Consider the following 23,550-nt stretch of genomic DNA (forward strand, 5'->3'; position numbering starts at 1 on the left):
CATTGATAAGTAGTATTGGTATCAATTCCTATCAAAAAGTCAAAACCTAAATAAAATCTATTCTGTAAGTTATTTATCCTAACATTTGTTGGTGGTAATGCATTAGTCAGACATTGTGGGTTATGTTTGGCAGACATGCTTTAAATGTTATTTATGGTTTTAAGTTGGCTCGCTGCACCGTGACAACTCATGAACTCTTTTTCTGTTTGTTGCTATAGGAACAGAGAGGAAGAGAGGAACTCATACGTCACCACCATGACAAATCCTTCACAACATCTGGATCTTTAAAAATTCATCAAAGGATCCAAACTGGAGAGAAACCATACAGCTGTGACCACTGTGAGAAAACATTTTTTCGCTGCAGTGCCCTCAAAGCCCATCAACGCATTCACATTGAAGGGGAACTGTCCAGTTTTTTCCGAAGTGGGAAGGATTTCACAAAGTCAGGGACCTCAAAAAAACAAGACATTGGCACAGCAGAGAAACCGTTTAACTGCGATATATGTGGCAGAGCTTTCACGCGATCAAGATACTTGAAAGCCCATCAACACAGTCACACAGGAGAGAAATCGTATAGCTGTGATCAATGTGGCAAAGCTTTCACGCGATCAAAATACTTGAAAGCCCATCAACGCAGTCACACAGGAGAGAAGCCATACGGGTGCAACCAATGTGGGAAAAAGTTTTCCCATATCAGAACCTTAATATCTCATAAACATATTCACACAGGAGAGAAACCGTACAGCTGTGATCAATGTGACAAAGCCTTTGCATGGTCAGGGACCTTAAAAGTCCACCAACGTATTCATACAGGAGAGAAACCGTACAGCTGTGATCAATGTGGCAAAGCCTTTGCACAGTCAGGGGCCTTAAAAGACCACCAACGTATTCACACAGGAGAGAAACCGTACTGGTGTGACCAATGTGGAAAATTATTTGCCCGGTGCAGTAATTTGAGTGCCCATCAAAGCCGGCATGCAGGAGAGAACCCGTCCTGATGTGACCAATGTTGGTAGTGACATTAAAGCCCACAAATGTGTTTACCCTGCATTGTTTTGGACATTTTCAGGGCCAGGCAAACATCTTCCTACTGCTTCCTCCCCATGCCCTGATAGCTGTGTTGATGTCTTACTTTTATCATTGATTATTTTATCTGTTTGTTATTTCAACTGTAACCCTATGTTGGACCACCAGATTCCTCCCTGTAGGACTCCCATGTGTGAGAGCTGACCACAAACTTTTCAAAATCAATCATGCAACTGTCCGGGGCAATGTTGCAGCTCACAATGCACCCGACCCTGAAGCGTATCTCTGCGACTGGTGAGCCCACAGGATGGTGACTCCATGTTGATCTTTGGGACTGTGCCCCACCGAGCCCCATGAGTCAAGTCCATGTAGATATATATAGGCTGATTGACCAAATAAGCATTTGAAAACTGATATTGATGCCTCTTACCATGGCTGTGATCAAAGTATTTGCATCAGCCTGAGACCTCTATCACAGACAGGCTCTGCAGTCTCAGACGCTGACTCAACATGCTGAATGAAATGTTTAGTGACTTGACTGATTTTTGGTCCCGTGTGCAGCTTCCCTCTCTAGCCTGCCTCCAGAAGGGGGCTCTGTTTTTGTTGTCATGGTGAGGTGCTCCAGGTCTGATCCATCAGGGTCTGTTGACTCACTGTTAGTCTGGCCCCTCCCCTTGGACCACTTTGCCTCTCAAGACCCGACCAGGAGCAACAGCTGGGACACCACAGCTCCATATCACAGGGCTCAATCCTTGGTCCCATTCTTTTTTTCATTGTATATGCTTCCCTTGGGCCAGATAATCAGTAGTTTTGGTTGTATATCCTATCATTGCTATGCTGATGACACTCTTTTGACACATTTTTCAGTAAAGACAGATGATCTTAGAAACCTCAACACTCTCCACAACTGTTTAGCTGCGATAAAGAACTGGATGTCTGTCAACTTTTATCAGCTAAATGAAAATAGATAAATAGAAGCTGTGTCTTCTATGGTCGTGGGGCCCTCTTTTGTTTGTGTCCCAATGTCAATGTAAAGCACTTTGTAACCTGCGTTAAAAAAGGTACTGTATGAATTAAGTTTTACTTACTTACTTACTTGCTTACTTGCTTACTTACCACAGCTCCCAGTATAACAGGGACATGAAAACCCCTCCACAATGTTCAGGTTTCCAGCTCAGACTGTTTTCTCCTGTTGATGACATCAGGACACCAAAGTCTTCTGAGCTCTGAGCATCATCAACAACTTAAATAGCAGATTTATATGATGTATGTTATCATGTGTAACATATTTGATGTCTTATCCAGTGTCTTGCATGTGTCCTGTGTTTGTCCACATGTAGAGGATTGTAATGTCCATATCATCAGATGAGTTCAGCCTTTAATAAAAATAGTTTGTATACTCTGCAGTGGGATTAAAGTTCCTGGTGTTGGTCTTTGCTCCTGTCACAGTCTCACTACTAAAGCTCAGACGCTCCTCAGGATCAGCTCCACAGCTGTATAGCGTCTATCGCGTGTTCATTCTTTGGTTTCACTGTAACGCCTGTTTACATCCTGTTAGTGTTTTCGTTGTTCCCATGTTTCTATCTTTTTAAAAATTCTTTAAAAATAATTTTCCATATTTATTTATTTAAAAACTAATTGCAATATGTGGGACATTTTTCACCAAGTTGCTCATTGCTCATTTTTCCCGTTTCTTTTTTCACTCCAGGTTTTAAAGGGTTGACAGAATTCAAAGGGGATTAGGTGAAATGAGACATACAAGAAGGAGAGAAGAAATAATAATATCAAGACTTGAAATCACTGCTCAATGTAGGTGAAAATAATAAAGATGTGATGACTGTGTGAGCTGCTGTGCCTCTCTCTTAGACCCCCTTACCTTCCCAGAGAGTTTGGAAATATCATCATTTGTGCTGTATACGTACCCCCAAGTGGTGGTGCGGCCAGAGCTGCGAGCCACATAGCAGACGCTGTTCAACAACCACTTTAACCACTGTAAATTAGAAATGTCCCTTCCAGGCTTCCAGCAATACGTTAAGTGTAATACCCGTGATAATAAAGTTTTAGATAAACGTTACGAGAACATTAAAAATGCATACAGCACAAGATCTAAGCCTCCTCTATCAATCAGACCACAATACAGTCCATTTGATCCCTACATACAAAAGGGTTTTTAAGAACACTAAGCCACAGTCAAAAACAGTGACTGACTGTCAGAGTAAACAATACCCTCTAACCAGAGTTTTATCACAGGGTAAATAAAATGCTGAGGGAAATAGAAGGAGGCCTTTATGTAACTGCGGGTGAGGTACAAGATGGGATTTTGGATAAAACTACACACTCTTCTCATGTGCCTAGAGACAGGAAAGCCATACATTTGATGATGAAAGATTTGGGCCTTGTCGATATATGGAGGTTGGCTAATCCTAGGGGAAAGGAAATTACTTTTTACTCACATAATCACAAGTCATATTCAAGAATCAATTATTTTTTGATATCTACAGCTCTTACTGATTGTGTAATTGAATGTAAAATTGGTCCTATTGCAATATCAGACCATGCGGCTGTGCATCTATGTATGACGATTGGGACAGATGAAGTGAAGAAAAGCAGGTGGAGATTAAATGTATCCCTATTACAGGATCAAATATGTGCCAATTCAATAGAGGATGATCTTAAGAGTTTTTTTAAATAAATACTGGGTCGGTAGAGAAGGTGGGTACAGTGTGGGAGGCCTCTAAAGCCTATATTAGAGGGAAAATAATAGCATACTCCAGCAAAAAGAAAAGGGAACATAGGGAGAAACTTTTGAAATTGGAAGACCACCTTAAAGAAAAGGAAAAGGAATTGGTGGAAAATCACACTGAAACTCTCCTGAAGGAGGTTTGTGAACTGAAATTTCAATTAAATGATTTACATAACAAAAAAGTTGAATATGCATTGTTCAGGCTGAATAGTAATTTTTAGGAAAGCAGGGAGAAAGCTGGTAAACTTCTGGCTAGACAATTACAGCAAAAAGAAGCTAAATTTGTAATACCAGCGATACAAAATAAAAACGGCAAGATAGTAACCGCTACTAAAGAAATTAACAAAGTATTCCATGATTTCTATGTTGGGCTTTACTCATCAGAAATGAATCCATCACCAGTCAAAATCGATGAGTTTTTTTTCAAAGACTAATCTCCCTAAATTGTCTGAAGGTCAGGAAAAACGATTAGATGACGCAATTACAGAACAGGAAGTTGGGGCTGCAATATTGGCATTAAAAGTAGGGAAATCACCGGGATTGGATGGGTTTCCTGTAGAATATTATAAAAAAAATGATTAATATACTAGCACCCATACTGACTGATGTATACACAGAAGCATTTTTATCAGGAAAATTGCCAGACATTTTTAATGAGGCTTTAATTTCATTAATTATTAAAAAAAATAAAGACCCCACAGATCCAGGTAGCTTCCATCCGATAAGTTTGATAAATGTTGATAGTAAGATACTTACAAAAGTCCTGGCAACAAGACTGGAAAAGGTGATAGCACATCTGATACATATAGACCAGGTCAGCTTTGTTAGGGGGCGATCATCATCCGATAATATTAGACGCCTGTTGCACCTTTTTTGGTCTAGTCGTGAAAACGATACACCTGTAGCTGCCTTCTCCCTTGATGCGGAGAAGGCGTTTGATAGGATGGAGTGGGGCTTCATGGTGCATGCATTGAAAAGTTTTGGTTTTGGTGATGGATTCATAAAATGGTTGAATGTGATTTATTCAACCCCAAAAGCCTCTGTTTTAACTAATGGCCTAATGTCTCCCTTCTTTAATTTAACAAGGGGCTCGACACAAGGAGACCCCCTGAGCCCACTGCTCTTCATTTTGTTTTTAGAGCCACTGGCAGCAGTAATAAGAGCGGAAACAGGTATTAAAGGTGTATGGGGCGGTAGTTGTGAAAACAAATTGTTTTTGTACGCAGACAATATCTTGCTCATGGTTTCTGATCCTGTTAATTTGATTCCACTTCTTTTAGAAGAGACTGAGGAATTTTCAGAGATCTCTGGGTACAAAATTAACTGGCATAAATCAAAGGCGATGCCCGTATCTAGAACATGCCTATCATCAGCAGTTTCCTCTTTTCAATTTAAATGGATCCCAGAAGGCATGAACTACCTAGGTATAAGTCTAAGTGCAGACCTTGAGAGTATCCTCGAATTGAATATGGCAACAGTCCTTCAGAAGATTAGGAGTAACTTGGATAAGTGGAAAGTGATAAACCTCTCTCTTTGGGAGAAAATAAATACTATAAAAATGACAATTGCTCCACAACCTCTCCTGCATAGAGCTCTTTCTCACCTGGAGAAGCCTGGAAGCTCTGTGAGAATCATGTTCTTTGATTTCTCTAGCGCTTTCAACACCATACAGCCTGCACTTCTGAGGGACAAACTGGAGCACATAGGGGTGGCTAATCACCTCACATCCTGGATCCTGGACTACCTCACGGACCGGCCGCAGTATGTCAGGACCCAGGATTGTGTATCGGACTTGGTTGTCTGCAGTACGGGGGCCCTGCAGGGGACGATGCTGGCACCGTTCCTCTTCACCCTCTACACTGCAGACTTTTCACACCACACCCCCACCTGTCATCTGCAGAAGTTCTCTGATGACTCTGCCATCGTCGGCCTCATCACAGATGGGGACGACCGGGAGTACAGAGAACTGAACCAGGACTTTGTGGACTGGTGCCTGAGGAACCACCTTCAGATCAACGCGGGGAAAACCAAAGAGCTGGTGGTGGATTTCCGCAGGCGCAGACTCCTCCCGCCAACACCGGTGAACATCCAGGGAAAGGACATTGAGATGGTGACATCTTATAAGTACCTGGGTGTTCATCTTAACAATAAACTGGACTGGACTAATCACATAACAGCACTGTACAGGAAAGGCCAAAGCAGACTCTACCTGCTGAGGCGGCTCAGGTCTTTTGGAGTGCAGGGGGCGCTCCTGAAGACCTTCTTTGACACTGTGGTGGCATCAGCCATCTTTTACGGAGTGGTCTGCTGGGGCAGCAGCGTCTCGGCTGCAGATAGGAAGAGACTGGACAAGCTGATCAAGAAGGCCAGCTCTGTCCTGGGATGCTCTCTGGACTCTGTGCAGGTGGTGGGAGAAAGGAGGATGACAGCCAAGCTGTCATCTCTGAGGACTAATGACTCCCATCCTCTGCAGGAGGAGATAAAAGCTCTGGAGAGCTCCTTCAGCGATAGACTGATTCACCCAAAGTGTGTGAAGGAACGCTATCGCAGGTCCTTCCTGCCTGCTGCTGTCAGGCTTCACAACCAGCACTGCTCACAGTAAACTGCACGGACTCTTATAAACACCACTATGAGCATTGCTGTCCCCCATGTTGTTGTTTATTTGCACATTCAATATTCACTTTGCACTAAATATGTTCACTTTAACACATTGCTCATTTTTTATCCACTGCTCATTATTGTTATTATTTATTGCTGTTTTCTGTATTTTTTGTACTTTTTTGCATGTCTAGTGTTTTTAAGTTTTTAAATATTGACATCTTTAATCTGACTCTTTCCCCTGACTGCTGTAACACTGGAATTTCTCAATTATGGGATCAATAAAGGTGTATCTTATCTTATCTTATCTTGTCTTATACTCCACATTTAATAATGACTTTCTCCTTGACTGCTGTCACACTGGAAAGAACAACAAATATTCCTTTTTTCCTAGGCTACAAGCTTATTTTATCTTTAAGTATTAAGCTTTGATTTGACTTTTTTGGTTTGTTCTGTTGCCTGGATTGCTGTGTTTTTATGTAACCACAAGATGGCGCCTCAATTAGTAGAGCAAACACAGGTAACAATACAGGTGACACAGATGATGAGCTGATGACTGATGAATGTCATTCTATAGGATGAGTAATCTACCTTGTGAAGAGATGAGGACTTTAATCCACTATAAGGAAATGGCTCTTGGAAAATTTGTACCCTATCCTGAACATAATTACTGATTAAAAATCGACATGTTAAAATAACCAGAGATTCCTGAGGACTGTGATAGGTGGAAATGGGATAAAAAAACCAACTCTTTTTTTCAAATATTTTTTTACCTGCATAGACACCTTTATTTGACAGTTGGAAGACAGAAAATCACGGGAGAGAGAGGGGATGAGACATGCAGCAAAGGTCCTCCGGCCAGGATTCGAACCGGGGTTGGCTGCGTACGTGGCATTATACTTTATATCATTATATTATATGCCATGGCCACCCCACACTAGCTTTGTGTCCCATCTTGGCCACCCCAGTAAAAATGTCCTGGATACGCCACTGCGACCATCTACAAATGAGTGTGAGGAAAATACAGGAGATGGTGTTTGACCCTCGCTCTGTGGGGGATCACACACCTGTCCCCATCCATGACAAAAACATCTGTCAGGTCAGCTCCTACAAATACCTAGGTGTCCTCCTAGATATCAAATTCAGCTGGAAGACCCACATTGACAACCTGTGTTCTCCATTACAGCAAAGACTGTACTTTTTATGTTGGCATTATCTGACCCATCACACATCCTTTATCCTGAGTATGAACTTTTACCGTCTGGAAGACGATACAGAGTCCCCAAATGCAAACTGAATAGGTTTAAAAACTCCTTTGTGCAGAGGTGGGTAGTAACTACTTAAATTTACTCAGTTACATGTACTTGAGTAACTTTTTGGATAAATTGTACTTTTCAGAGTAGTTTTAATGCAAAATACTTTTTACTTTTATTTGAGTTATATTGTTTTAAAGCCACAATACTCTTACTTGAGTACCATATTTGGCTACTCTACCCACCTCTGAGTACTTAATTACATATCTATATATATATATATATATATATGTGTGTGTGTGTGTGTGTGTGTGTGTGTACAGTATATATAAGAATATATTTGTGTTTCTTGTGCCTTGATTTATGTTATGTTTGTAAAGATCTAATTTATTTTTGTTTTAGTTAAAGGGGTATCGTTTAAAATACACAAATTTGCAGATTATTATTTTTGATTGATTGATTACGTTCATGTTATTTTACAAATAAATCAGATGTTACTCAACAGTTACTCAGTACTTGAGTAGTTTTTTCACCAAATACTCTTTTACTCTTACTCACGTAATTATTTGGATGACTACTTTTTACTTTTACTTGAGTAAAGTATCAGTACTCTTACCTGAGTACAATATTTGGCTGCTCTACCGACGTCTGCCTTTGTGCCTATCTCAATTACTATACTAAAGAGTAAATAGCCTGTTAGGGTTGAGCAACAGTGCCATNTTGTTCTAAAGTATCAGTACTCTTACTTGAGTACAATATTTGGCTACTCTACCCACCTCTGCTTACAAGCACTCGGGACTGCTTCATCGTCAGAGGTGGGTAGAGTTGCCAAATATTGTACTCAAGTAAGAGTATTGTTGCTTTAAAACAATATAACTCAAGTAAAANGATGATGTATTGTTGTATGTATTGTGTATTTATGTGTCATGTGTTTTTATTGTTTGTTTTTTATGGAAGCAGGCAATGTGCACAGCACTTAAGTCAAAGACAAATTTCCCTTCGAGGACAATAAGGCATATCATGTGGTATCATAAGAAGAGACAGTACAGCCTGTTATGTACTGTCAGAAATATGAAGACGAAAGAAAGCAACTGATCCAAAACCTGAAAAGATATTTTACAGAAGAACTCAGGGAATTAATCTGATTACTATTTATTATCTAAAAGAAATTATTAGGATTGAAAAGACATGAGTTATTTGTGTTTAATTATTACGGAGTTCGGTCCACACTCCGCACCAGTAGCTGGCGGTAATGCAACATGACGTCGTTTGCCAACCGCAAATAAACCCCAAAGAAGAAGCAGAAAAAGTTGAAGAAGAAGAAGCGAGCCGAGATCAGGAGCAGGACATCAGAGTCCATGATAGAGGAGGAGCAGGAGGAGCAGTAGAGGAGCGGAATGGAGGAGGACAAGCAGAACCCGGAGCACCGGAGCAACAAGGTCCGGAGAAGACAAGCAGCAGGCTCGTCCTCTGATAGCAGCGATGTTGAGGTGAGTGTTGATGACGTCATGGATAAAAAGGGCTTGACAGCAGCCACACTAAAGACACGAGGAAGAGTCTCGAGGCTCCGTGGATCATCCGCTCATTCTCTGGTTCCACATCACATCTGGAGAAAGGAAATGTAACAAAGCAAAAAGGTTTTTATGTCTCCGTGTTTCCTGTTTTCATCTTTAACTCACTCAGAGTAAAGAAACACTTGAGACGGTCTGTGTTGCAGGGTATTTTCCCGCGCAGTGCGTCGCGTGTTCTCGCGAGAGCTCGCAGAACAAACAATAGGCTCGTTGGAGATTTAAAGAAAATGAACAGCAGCAAGGATGAAATGAAAATGTAAGAGACTTAAACATGACTTCATACAGGTCTTTAAGGGACTGATTATTTTTAGATCATATCTTAATGGACGATAAATAATTCTTCAGTTCATTTTTAAAGCAAAATATGGAGGGTTTACAGTTTTTCCATTTGCAATGGTGTATATGATATTTACCCATGATAAAAAATAAATGCTCAATAGTTTCGGGTTCTCTTGAACAAAATACACATAAGGATTTACTTGAAAATGAAATCTTTGTGGTAAAGTTTCAGCAGCTGGATAAACATTGTTTACAATTCTAAAGTGAACGTCTTTTACTTTTGGTGAAATTGGCCATTTAAGATAATGGAAACATTTATTAATTAAAATGTTCCCGTTATGGATTATTCTTACTTTTGAAAATCAGAAAACAATTTGCATTTCAAAACATTACCAATGACTTTGTTATTACATTTCTTATCACCAACATACACTTCACCAATCTTTATTTCAGGCAACTTAATAACCACATGTGAATATGTAAGAGTGCTTTGTGTCATGTGTTTCAAAGGAAGCGGAATGGCTTTACAAATTGGACTGAACTCTCTGACGGAGCATTTTAAATGAAACTTTTCTACAAATGAATCACATTGAATAAAATGGCCATGTTCATCCATCAAGTCAACAACATATAACACTTTTTTCTCATACCATTCTTTTTTAAACAAGGTTTTCTTACTAATTGTAATGGTTCTATTATTCCACAAGGTGGAGCCATGTGGTGTGAAATTATGGGTCTATATCATTTTCCAGTAATGCAGTACCTGTTTATGGAAATCTGACAACTTAATAGGCAGTTTTGAAATCTCCAAATCACATTTCAACTATGTTGAAGTCTCCACCCATTATCACTTGATCTGAAGTGTAGGTTATTTTCCAATCATTCACAAGTTTACCTAGTTCTGCAAACATGTCCCTGTCCGCAGCTTTATTATTCTAACCATAAATACACACTAAAATGTAACGTTTGTCATTTATCTCTACTACTACCATTAACCAATGACGTTATGTATCTGTTTTATTGTCAATTATCATGCCTGGAAACCTGTTAAATAATACCATTACTCCAGCTGAATGAGAAGTTCCATGTGCAAAAAAAGCAGAATCGCCCCACTGACCTTTCCAGAACTTTTCATCAGTCATAACAGAATGAGTCTCTTGTAAGAAAACACATTTTGATTTTTGTTCCTTGCAAAATAAAAAGATTGCTTTTCACTTAACACTGTTTTTAACTCCCTAACATTCAAAGATCAAAAAGAAATAGACATAATCTATAATGTAACTGTTTTCGATATGTCTTTAACTTGCTTATAATGCAGGAATGAAATATGTTGCCCTTAGAACATAACCATAGCAACTTATTGGGCTTTAAATTTTGTCTTATGAAGTATTATCAGTTTAAATTCTCATCAAATATACTTGTAATGAAACCATGTATATTTTGACAAAGTGCTTGAATATTACTTTGCTGAAAATATCAGTTATGGGTCAATTCTGTGTCCCTCAATGAGTGCGTAGCCTTCTTTGAGAAAGGCTCTTTTCTAGGGCTGCAGCTATCGAATATTTTGGTAATCGATTATTCTATCGAATATTCCATCGATTAATCGAGTAATCAGATAAAACATACTTTTGCTTAATTAAAGCCCAATTACAGGCCTGGAATTAAGTAATTTTTAGGGCAAGGCCACTTTGGCCTTTGATAAGTACAAATTTATTGGGGCACCAAGGCCAAAACCAATGGCACAATAACAATATGTGCTACATATCTTTAATTTTATAATTATTTATATGTCTCTATGTATATTTTTACATAAATCCCCAATATTTTATTTGACTTTAAAAAAATTAAATTACATTTAATTAGACAATATTTATTGTATTATATGTATTATTTCTCTACAGGATCTTGTATGTTCTTTAATGTGTGTTCAATTTATTAATAGAAAAAAACAAAACAACGTTTTGGTGAAACCCTGCAGCAAAGTGAACCCTCTTCCTCAGAGAGAATGTTTGCCTCCCAGTTTGTTCCTGGCGGCAGAGCAGAGTGAACCGTCTTTCTTCTCAGAGGATCTTTGTCCCATGAGAGCAGGTGTCCGTGTCCGCAGTGTAAACAACTTTAGCTGGCGATTTGACAGTCACTAGAAGCACATTATGACCCTTTGTAAAAGTTTCTGTGTGGTACCTGTGTGGTACCAGAGCTAACGTTAGCGGCTAAGGACTGAGAGGCTGTCGTGTGTGTGTGTGTGTGTGTGTGTGTGTGTGTCTGGGGAGTGTCAGTACGTTAACTTGTTAGCCGTAGCCTTGCTGTTTGTCATGTTAATGTTATCGTCGGCAGTCCTGAATAGCTTGTAAAGCTTTAGCATAGTTAGTTAACACATTTGTTATCGGCCCATGTGTTTACTGCTACAGAAAATTAATAAATCTTTGGTTTATTTGCACAACGTCGCCTCTTTGCCGTCTTTTATCACGCTTGCTAACGCCAAGTTAACTTTACCAGCAGATCTGTATGAGGCACAAACTGACAAACAAACAAAACAGGGCATACTACACTGGCCATATGGGTAGGAGGGGCGAGATGTGACCCAGCAAGCAATAGTCATGATTTAAACGTATTGGCTATATTTAGCTCCGATTTAGTCTAGCTACATGTAACCCAAATCTAGCCGATTTTAATTAAATGTAATTTTCGCCATTGCAGATGGCGTGCGGTATGATATTCAATCACATATGGAGAGTCAACAGTAATTAAAATATGTTTATCTCCATTTTTTGGAAATGGTCTCTACATAGCCATATAATTGATGACGTCTACACTTTGGCTATGGTTAGACGTTGTAGAGGTGAAAATCGGTGCCTGGAAGTGGGCCTGTAGGCTCCCGACCTCGTCCTCCACGTAACTTCTCAGTTGTCCTCTGATGTCGATCTAATACCTTGGATTCTACTAAGTATATTCAAAGAAACATTGGAGACAGGCAGAGTCCGATGCAAACGAGTTTAATGTGTTCACAAGCTTCAACACATACAACTCAGCGAGCCAAGTCCCGGGACTGGACTGAAAAACAGCTCTCAGTGCGTCTGCTTTTATGCTGGTGGAGGCTGGAAAGAGTCTCCACCTTCTTTTGCTAATCCATCCCACTTCAATGCGAAGCTATTGGTGGCAACTGTTTTCTTTTTGTCCAATTGTGAACCGGGCCAATTTTAATGGTGTATCACTTTCGTTTTGAATTTGGAAGTCCCCAAATTTCCCACCCTTAGCTTCGCTTTTGCTTTCACTTTATTTTTAAAAAACGTGAATCTTAGGCACTTTTTTATGCAGTCCCCTGTGCTGTTATACAATATAGACTTTTAAATGTGTTCAGGTAATACAGGCATTTGAGTGTGTGTGTGTGTGTGTGTGTGTGTGTGTGTGTTTTCATTATACAGAACATGGTATGTTATATGTGTGCTCTTTTAGCGTAGATACAGTATCAACTCATAACTTTGTAATATGCGTCTTATGTAGTCTTTTAACCTTTTACATTGTTTCTTAATCAATTTATGCCGTATAACACTTTTTACTTGATTAGGGATTAACTCTTTACACTACAACGTCTACCAAATTTTCACTGACAGCCCAAATTCAGCTGTGATTTAGCCTAGACATCTGGGGCCTGTTGTTTGAAACCTAGATAAGGGATTAAGCCGGGATATGTTGGTTATCCTGGCTTAACTTACCGTTGATTCAGTTGTTCAAAAGCAGAGGCACATATGTTGCCATGGATATTTATTCTGTGCACTTAGCCTGGTCCCGACCAGGCTAACAACCAGGCTTAGATTATCTCAAGGCAATTGAATCGAACGCAACTGGACTTGGTTTTGTCTTTTGTCTTTCTAAGACAAAACCAAGTCCAGTTGCGTTCGATTCAATTGCCTTGAGATAACTATGACCTGGATGAATGAGAATATCCACAGGCACAGGCTTAGTTTAGCCTGGTGCCTTATCTGTCCAGTCAGCTGTCACTGCGATCGGAAATCAATGTGTTCTACGGTCATTTCATGTTCTTATGTACGTATTTGCCTCAATTTGAACAAAATACATTAAGCCTACAATAAAAAAAACATTTAACATTTAAAACATTATTTTTGTCATAGCCCATCTGGCTTCTTGCACCTTGGGCCACAGCTTAGCCGGGGCTTTGTTTTGTTTATTTGCACAGTAAAAAAGAAAAACAAGCAAACAAAACTGACAGAATACAGCAAGCAGATTGTGCAGGTGAGATTTTAAAAAACCCGTGAGGCTTATAGAGGAAATCTCACCATGTCAGCATTAAGAACATATATTAATAAGTCCATAGCAAAAAACAGACAAACAAATATAAAAACATGGAATCAAAAAGCAAAGACAACAACAAATAGAATTGTGAGTGAGAGCATAAGCGTATGTGTGTGTGTGAATGAGTCTGTGTGTATGCGTGCTCAAGCGAGCATGGGAGTGTGCGACTGTATACGCACATGCCAAAGCACACTTGTATACAGACAAATCAGTCAAATCCTTACAGTGGATAGAGGATGGTCAATTATAGTTAAATGTGATCAGTTAGAAGAGTTTGGTTCATCAGACAGGACCGTAGCCTATATTTGAAACTCTTGAGTGAGGTAGGCTGAGATGCAATTTGAATATGACTGTCCAAAGCTGAGCCCCTCTATATCTGATGGAGAATTGACAAAGCCTGGTACGAAACATTGGAAGATGTAAACATTTAGCATGTCTCGTATTATACTTATGAACATCACTGTTATTCTGAAAAAAATCTTTACAAGGCATGGAAAATGAAGCAGACGGATGCAAGATTTTGTAAATTAATATACAGGTTTGATATACATTTATTTTAAAAATTGATAAAATATTAAGCTGATTGAAGAGAGGGGCTGAGTGTTCTACCCTATTGCTGAAAGTGGCAGTTCTGTAGAACTTCTTTTGTAAAATATAAAGCTTATGAAAGTGAGTGGGATATGTAGCTCCCCAAATAACATTGCAATATATAAGGTACGGATAGATTAAACTATAATAGAGGATTAATAAACACTTTTGATGAACCAAACCTTGAATTCTGCCAATGATACCAACAGACCTAGACATTTTATTGCAAACTGACTGAATATGAGTCTTCCAGCTTAGAGTTTCATCAATTATGACTCCAAGGAAACTTGTGAATGAAACCTGGGTAATTGAGTTGTTTCCAATGGAAAGACAAGAGTTAGATCTAGAGTATTTTTTGTTTTTTGAAGTAAATACAATAAAATCAGATTTATTAACATTTAAAGATAATTTGTTTAATAGAAACCATTTGGAAATTCTTTCTAAATCAGTGTTGGATTTGGCCATCAGTACAGAAAAATTAGAATGTGAGACAAATAAATTAGTATCATCGGCAAAAAGTACAGGAAACATGGAGGATAATGCTGCAGCCAGATCATTAATGTAAATGAGGAATAGGAGTGGTCCTAAAATAGATCCCTGTGGGACCCCACAGGTTATAGTCGCCCTATCAGATGTCGATCCATTAATGTTTACAAACTGTTGTCGATTATGAATATAATTGTAAAACCATGTATAAGTAATTCCAGTAAAACCATAATATAACAATTTTTTTAAGTAAAATATGATTAACCATGTCAAAAGCTTTGGATAAATCAAGAAATACTCCCAAAGCATATTCATGATCCTCCTTTGAAAAGTCCTCCTTGAACTCAATGTTCATCTCTTTGCAGACTCTCGCCTCTCTTGATTTTTTTCATATTTCATCTCGAATAGTTGGCATTGCGAACTGTATGATTATTGGTCTGGGCATTTTGTTGGTAGTGGCATCATTCTTTTTTCCCAAGTGATGTACTGTGTCCACTAGTGGTGCAACGGATCATCTTTGATCCGTAATCCATGCGGATCCCTCTCCTCGGTTCAGCACATACGTGATCTCATATGTGCATGCAGATGTGGGATATGTGCGGACACATTATGATAATGATCGTCATGATGATTCATTTTATTTGTGTGCCTGATGTACACAGCACATACAGGAACACACTTGTTATTTCTTCTTCTTCTTCTTCTTCCTTCTTCCTTCTTCCTTCTTCCTTCTTCCTTCTTCTTCCTTCTTCTTCCTTCTTCTTCCTTCTTCTTCTGCCAGATTTCGGTGCATAACTTGTGCCACAGCTTTGAGTGCACATAGGGTCTTCATAAAACATATAGATTCAAGATTCAAAGTGTTTATTGTCATATGCACAGTAAGGACACGCGTTTCCTTGCAGAATGAAATTCATTATTTTCTGTCACCAATTAATGCTAAACAATATAAATCTGAAGTATAAAATAGATCAAAACAGGATCATTCACACTAATCATAATATAAATTCTGTGATACCCTGAAACGCATTATATTCTTAGATAGTTATCGTACCATGCTGAGTGAAAAAAAGTCCAAAAAAGTTAATAACTTAAAAATTATGGCGAAAAAGTAGTTTCTTGCAACCCTAGAATTAAGATAAAAATATTCACAAACGAAAAAACACTTCTGTTAGGTTGCTGATAGTGTTTAACTTTTGATTTAACACTAAAAATTAAAACCCTTGGCGCGCACTGCAGCGCAAGCAGACAGATGCACGACTCAGCGCAGCATGTGTCACTGACACCAGACTCAGAGCGCAGAAAAAAATCTATTATCATTATTTTTAGTTACATTGTTGAAAGAATTTAGTCGTCTGTGTTCAAGCAGGATAATAGCAGGTCTCCATTCATTGCACGTCGGGCTTTCTATTTCCTTGTCGGAGATGTTTTCTTTTTTAATTACATGATAGCTATTCTCCCTTAACTCACCAGTAAAGAATAACTTTGTCCATTTCAAATAACCCGTGGCAATAATAATATCCCTGTTCTCTGATTTACTGTGAAACTTTTTTAGGCAATTCATGCAACAATCAGACCAGATAACTTCTTTACTCTGCCTAATGGGGCCAGCCTTCAGTGTTGCGTTCAAGGTTCCTCAAAAAAAACGGGAGAAAAAAAAGCTGAATATTCAAATTTGTATTCAAAATTTTTTTTCACAATCTAATCCCGTGCCATCGAACGAAGCTTCGAAGCTTCGAATTTTTTGGGTCAGCCCTACCAGCATTAAGGGGCAAAAAGCGAAATCACTGCACTGCCTGTAGACCGGCTTGTAAACAAGGGGCTGGAGATCAGCACAGAGAGAGGGTGTGTGACGTCATGCTATACTCCAGATGAAATTACACCTCCTAGTTCTTCACATAGCGAGATTTTTTAATTCCTTCAATCTAGAAATGAGGAATTTCCGCTTATTGCCCCTTTAAGAGTCACATTGTCTTTCTGAATAAGTGCTGCACAGTGGATCTGATTTATGACAAATGGTTTATGTGGGTTATGAAAAGTATCTGATGATAAAATATTTAAAGAAAATGAGAAAAGACTTTGGTGTGGCGGTTAGCCTGTACAGTCATGGGTGAGACATGAGCACAAGTCAAGAATCTCAGGTCCAACCCAAAACCACTAAACCACTAAATTATGGAGAGAAGTATCAGTGAGAGTCGCACTGATAAGTAGTATTGGTATCAATTCCTATCAAAAAGTCAAAACCTAAATAAAAACTATTCTGTAAGTTATTTATCATAACATTTGTTGGTGGTAATGCATTAGTCAGACATTGTGGGTTATGTTTGGCAGACATGCTTTAAATGTTATTTATGGTTTTAGTTGGCTGGCTGCACCGTGACAACTCATGAACTCTTTTTCTGTTTGTTGCTATAGGAACAGAGAGGAAGAGAGGAACTTATACGTCACCACCGTGACAAATCCTTCACAACATCTGGATCTTTAAAAATTCATCAAAGAGTTCAAACTGGAGAGAAACCATACAGCTGCGACCAATGTGAGAAAACATTTTTGCGCTGCAGTGCCCTCAAAGCCCATCAACGCATTCACATTGAAGGGGAACTGTCCAGTTTTTTCCAAAGTGGGAAGGATTTCACAGAGTCAGGGAGCTCAAAAAAACAAGACATTGACACAGCAGAGAAACTGTTTAGCTGTAATCAATGTGAGAAAGCTTTCACCACTCTACGTAGCTTAAAAAGTCACCACCGTGTTCACACTGCAGAGAAGTTGCACTGCTGTGACCAATGTGGGAAAACGTTTTTGCAACGCACGTCCCTTGAAACTCACCAAATAATTCACACAGGAGAGAAACCGTACAGCTGTGATCAATGTGACAAAGCTTTCACACGCTCAGGTCACTTGAAAGCCCATCAACGCAGTCACACAGGAGAGAAACCATACGGGTGCGACCAATGTGGGAAAAAGTTTTCTCAAATCAGAACCTTAATATCTCATAAATATATTCACACCGGTGAGAAACCATACAGGTGTGATCAATGTGGCAAAGCCTTTCCACAGTTAGGGGCCTTAAAAACCCACCAACGCATTCACACCGGAGAGAAACCGTACAGCTGTGATCAATGTGGCAAAGCCTTTCCACAGTTAGGGGCCTTAAAAACCCACCAACGTATTCACACAGGAGAGAAACCCTACAGCTGTGATCAATGTGGCAAAGCCTTTGTACAGTCAGCAACCTTAAAAAGCCACCAACTTATTCACACAGGAGAGAAACCGTACAGCTGTGATCAATGTGGCAAAGCCTTTGCACTGTCATGGGCCTTAAAAAGCCACCAACGTATTCACACAGGAGAGAAACCATACTGGTGTGACCAATGTGGAAGATTATTTGCCTGGTGCACTCAATTGAGAACCCACCAATGCCGGCATGCAGGAGAGAACCCGTACAGCTGTGACTAGTGTGAGAAAGCTTTTATTGAACGGTATGACCTAAAAATCCATCGACGTGTTCACACCAGAGAGAACCCGTCCTGATGTGACCAATGTTGGTAGTGACATTTGTAGTGTAATGTACTGATTTACTGTAGTGTTTATACTGTTCCTTTAAGTTGACCTTTAAAGATACGTGTTGAAGCATTGTACTCTGTGCACTGACAAGTCATACACTGGTTTATTATTTCATGTATTCCTATGACACACACATACACTCATTGAGCACTTAAGCATTGTGGTGGAGAAGTACCTAGGATTCATTGTGCATCATTTTTTAAAAATAACATGAAGATGGGCTCAGAAACATTGGTGGAAAGTTAGGGGAATTCCAGCTTGTCCTGATATGACTCTGGTAAGAGGAGGCGGGCCTAGACTGCCCAGGAAAGCATTACGAGTGCAAGTAGATAGGCTGGCTTTGAGGGAAGAATGGAGAAGCCATGACACCGTTATCTTCAGCCCAAGTGGGTAGGGTTAAAGAAAAAAGGTGACTCAGCAGAAATCTTCACAATAAAAGCGAGTGCACAGACAATGAAATTCCAGTCTTGCTCCGCACACATCAACACATTGAGTTGATGTGTGCTGATGCGTGCGTGCACATTAAACTCAGTTGCATCTGATTCTACGTGTCTCCAGTGATTTTTGACCGCTGAGTATTCGAGTTTTGATATTTAATAGAAAACAAAGAAAGTTTGTTCGAGAAGAAGGGAATGAGGTCGCGAGCTTTCTGGCCCAGTTCCAGACCTTAAATTTATGTGTCTACACATTAAAGCCCACAAATGTGTTTACCCTGCATTGTTTTGGACATTTTCAGGGCCAGGCAAACATCTTCCTACTGCTTCCTCCCCATGCCCTGATAGCTGTGTTGATATCTTACTTTTGTCTTTGATTAGTTTTATCTGTTTTTTATTTCAACTGTAACCCTATGTTGGACCACCAGATTCCTCCCTGTAGGACTCCCATGTGTGAGAGCTGATGTAGAGGCAGGTAATGTATTGTTCTATATCAAATGTGAAAATAATGTCAGTTGCAAAAGGTCTTAGAAACAGTTGACCAGATGTCAGATTTCGCAATAGGAAGGACTCCTTATAAGAAGTTGTTTTTGAATACTGTCGAGTTGTTGTACTTTGGAGTTACTAGGAAGGACTCATTATAAGGAGTTGTTTTTGTAATGTTGAGTAATTCTTGTACGATCATTTCCAGGAAATCAAACTTGGCAGAACGGTTATGTCCCAGACCCAGGCACGTCTGCACATGGACGCACACACGCACACATGCACACATGCACACATGCACACATGCACACAAACGAACAGACGCTCGCTCACTCAGATAGTATAAAGGTTTTTGGAAGTTGTATGAGCAGGGCTGTTTCTGCTGTGTCCGCTGTTTTCTACGACCTGTATTGTTGAGTTGTACTTTGCAATTAAAGTTTTCTACGACCTGTATTGTTGAGTTGTACTTTGCAATTAAAGTGGCTGTAACTTTTCTCCGTGGTTCTCCGAGTCTCTTCATTTTAGTGTTTGCTGAAGTTGAGCAATTTCCGTACACTGACCACAAACTTCTCTTTATCTCTGCGACTGGTGAGCCCACAGGATGGTGACTCCATGTTGATCTTTGGGACTGTGCCCCACCGAGCCCCATGAGTCAAGTCCATGTAGAGATATATAGGCTGATTGACCAAATAAGCATTTGAAAACTGATAGTGATGCCTCTTACCATGGCTGTGATCAAAGTATTTGCATCAGCCTGAGACCTCTATCACAGAGAGGCTCTGCAGTCTCAGACGCTGACTCAACATGCTGAATGAAATGTTTAGTGACTTGACTGATTTTTGGTCCCGTGTGCAGCTTCCCTCTCTAGCCTGCCTCCAGAAGGGGGCTCTGTTTCTGTTGTCATGGCGAGGTGCTCCAGGTCTGATCCATCAGGGTCTGTTGACTCACTGTTAGTCTGGCCCCTCCCCTTGGACCACTTTGCCTCTCAAGACCCGACCAGGAGCAACGGCTGAGACACCACACTTGAACACAGTGTAACCCAGGTGACAAATTCTCTCTGTCTCTCTCTCTGTGCCTTAATGCTGAAAGCATTTAGCTTCCTTTTTAAGCACTTTACCATGAGTAAATATATCTATTATGTCTATGAATTATATGAATTTTGCCATTATGTCTGAATAATACAGCAAATGTTATTTATTACTTTTTGAACAATGTGGAATATATTTTTCTACTGTGAAAATATACGTATATTTATATTTATAGAAATTAACTATAGTGCAGTAGTGCTGTTTATAGAATTGTGTGCACACTAGGATTTATATGTATTGATAAATGTTCATTTTCATTTATTTGAACTTGGGTCCTGTTCTCCAGGCCAGATTATTGATTTCTCCTGATGGCGAGCTAAGAAAAGGAGCCTGTCTTGAACCTACTGCCAGACCAATTGTTGAAGAGTCGCACCCCTCCTGCCAGGCCGGCAGGGGGCTCCCTGTAGCCCGAGAAAAAAACTCATACCCCACTCACTTTGCCCACTGCCCTTGCCAACACACATTTTCCCCCACAACTTGTCCCATCACTACTTTTCCCCCTGGACTCAAGACAAACCCATACGTGGGTTTCCCCAATGAACTGTGGGTGGGCTATTGGGTCTATTGCTGTTATTGTGTTGATGCAATATTGGAGTTTTTGAACTTTCATGATCTATCTTTTTGGGTTTGTATATAATAATGAATTGAAAGTATTTTTCTAGATTCTGAGTGGCCACTCTGAGTATTCATAGCATATGTCGGTTTTTCACTGTAAATATTTTTTCACTGCATTACTGTATGTCATTCACTGTCCTTCAAAAAAATAAAAATTATCTCATCTAATCAGCAACCTCAGTCTCTTGTCCACTCCCTCCATGAGCGCAATCTAGAAGTCTCTTGTCCACTCCCTCCATGAGCGCAATCTAGACTTCTGAACTAGCCCTAGAATAACTGTCATATATTGTATAAACATAACTGAGAATTAATAAACAATAAATATAAAATATATATATATATATATATTATAAATATTAATAATTAATATTAATATTTGACACAGTTGCTACAACAGTCTACATCAAACTCTGTGAAAATCTGCAGCACATCCACTCTGTAGTTTATTCAGCCCATCAGAACAAAGAAGTGATACAACCACACTGGTTATCTCCACTCAGTCTCAGGGTTCTGAAGCTTCAGGCTCTAACTTCATGTTTCAGTGTGTATGTAGAAAACTGAGTAACAACGTAGGAAAGGATGACTCGCACACAGAACAAATACAGATTTAGACTCAAGTCTGGATTTTTAGAAATCTCGGTTGCAGGGCTGCACAGACTGTGAAGACGTGTAAATGTTTCAGACCAAGTTGGACTTCAAAGATTCTTCAAAGTCCAACAACAGCAGTAAACAGGAAGCTGCTGCTGACATCGGGTGAAAGTGAAACCAAGAAGACGCTGCTGGGTCTGCAGACAACACAATAGCAGCAGAGAAGCAAAGAGTACATGCACTAGATGTGTTCAGGACAACAGAATGTTGTTTGCACAGACAGTTTGACTCTTGAAATACAAATCGGTGTTTGCACAGACAGTTTGACTCTTGAAATACAAATCGGTACAATGAAGACTGGAGAAACTGTTTCCTTTTTTGGTATTGATCCTGTTGATGCTAAGATCGATCTTCAAAATTAAAATGTAGTATCGAGAGAATCAATGTTTTTGGGATCAATCCGCCCACTCCTACTGTCAACTGATTTGAATTATGGAGAAATGTTAAATCCAGTTTAGCAGCTTCCTTAATTTGGTCCTCCATTAACGCGAGTAGTGGCGAAATACCTCGATAGCATCGTTAATGTGGTCTGTAGGATCTGTAGCGGTCGCCATTGTTGCTATCCTCACCAGTTACCCACCGGCATACAGCTTGACATCAGCGTGGCGCTGATTGGCTAATCGCTAGACCCGCCCCCACCCCCGGCATTCATTGGTCCGCCCATCGTTTGGACGAGATAAATCGCAAATGCATTGCAGTATGCCAGACCAGAGATGCAAGCCTACTCAGTTGAGTGGGCGGGTCTATGGTCTGGAACCAGGCTACCACAACGTAGTAAATTTATCTTGGGCTCTTCACACACGCTGCAGCCATAAAAATACAACATAAACTAAGCACAAAAAGTGAGAAAATTTGTGTTTGGCAGATTATTTCTTTGTTGTAATGAAGCTTCTTGGCAGTAAATCTTTTGTTTCTTTTTGTTTTTGTTTATTTCCCTTTTAAATGGTGCCACATTTGTAAGGAACATGCATTTGTGGGATGAGCAGCAGAGCTGAGTATGTGGGTTGTGCCCATGAAACATTTGCCAAATCTTCTCTGCCAATGCCATTTTGTTTTTGTTTTTGCTATTGACTCTTGTTTTGAGCTTCTGGTACCCCCAGGTGCTGACAATCAGGTGCCTGATTGGCACCTGACTGTCAGCACCTATGAGCAAGAAGCATAGTTACAACAAAGAAATAATCTACCAAACACAAATTCCCCCACTTTTTGTGCTTAGTTTTGAACACAAAGAGTGGTGAAAATATCCTAAATATAACGTATGCGTAAACTGATAATGTATTTTTTTGTATGGGCCTTTTTATGTGGCTAAAACAAACTCACTGAGGCAAAGTTTGCTCAGCGCTGGATGATTTTAATGTTCGTAACGCGAGGATTTTCTCCCTGCAAGTTCTTGTAAATAAAAATTGTGATGTGGTTTATAGCGTGTTCATTCTTTGGTTTCACTGTAACGCCTGTTTACATCCTGTTGTGTCAGCAAATGTGATTGTTGCTGCTGAAGGACGTGCCACAAGGCCGATATACATGGCGACATAACCAGGTGTTGAAATGTTTAGCTGCAGGCATCGAAGGGAAACGAAGGCAGGTGAATTCAGAAGGTGTTAAGGATAGGACTTTAGCAATTCAGTTTGTCCGTGAGGGAGAGAAATACAGAAGGGATAAGTTAGTAAGGAGGCAAGGGTGTTGCCGCCTAGAAGGTGCTTGTGACTGGGAAATGCAAGTAGATTTAGGGGGAAAGCTTGTTGTTCCCCAGGAAATAGTTTGTACCAAGCAGAGGCCTGACATAGTGTTGTGGTCAGTGAGTCAACGGATAGTTTATTTCAATGAGCTGACAGTTCCTTGGGAAGACTCAGTGGAAGAAGCCTATGA

General features: G+C 39.8%; 3 protein-coding genes across 4 annotated transcripts in view; all 3 read left to right on the forward strand.

The window, feature by feature from the left end:
* LOC126404301 (zinc finger protein 501-like) overlaps positions 1-2,591 on the forward strand; it is an 87,235-nt gene extending 84,644 nt beyond the window's left edge. The window contains exon 2 of the mRNA XM_050067452.1: positions 219-2,591. Coding sequence (XP_049923409.1) covers positions 219-998 — 780 coding nt within the window. The 3' untranslated portion in view covers positions 999-2,591. The remainder of the gene's footprint in view (positions 1-218) is intronic.
* The window catches only part of LOC126404346 (uncharacterized), a 34,492-nt gene that overhangs the window by 4,531 nt on the left and 6,411 nt on the right, over positions 1-23,550 (forward strand). The window lies entirely within an intron of this gene.
* Positions 8,927-23,550, forward strand: part of LOC126404330 (zinc finger protein 239-like) — a 30,221-nt gene continuing 15,597 nt past the window's right edge. The window contains exons 1-2 of one of the 2 annotated variants that reach the window (XM_050067503.1): positions 8,927-9,110; positions 17,268-19,765. In XM_050067503.1, coding sequence (XP_049923460.1) covers positions 9,018-9,110; positions 17,268-18,308 — 1,134 coding nt within the window. In that variant the 5' untranslated portion in view covers positions 8,927-9,017 and the 3' untranslated portion in view covers positions 18,309-19,765. Of the gene's footprint in view, positions 9,111-17,267; positions 19,766-23,550 lie in introns of those variants that run through there. The other variant, XM_050067504.1, reaches the window with a different exon arrangement.

This window comes from Epinephelus moara, chromosome 17, assembly GCF_006386435.1.
Source record: "Epinephelus moara isolate mb chromosome 17, YSFRI_EMoa_1.0, whole genome shotgun sequence".
NCBI lineage: Eukaryota > Metazoa > Chordata > Actinopteri > Perciformes > Serranidae > Epinephelus > Epinephelus moara.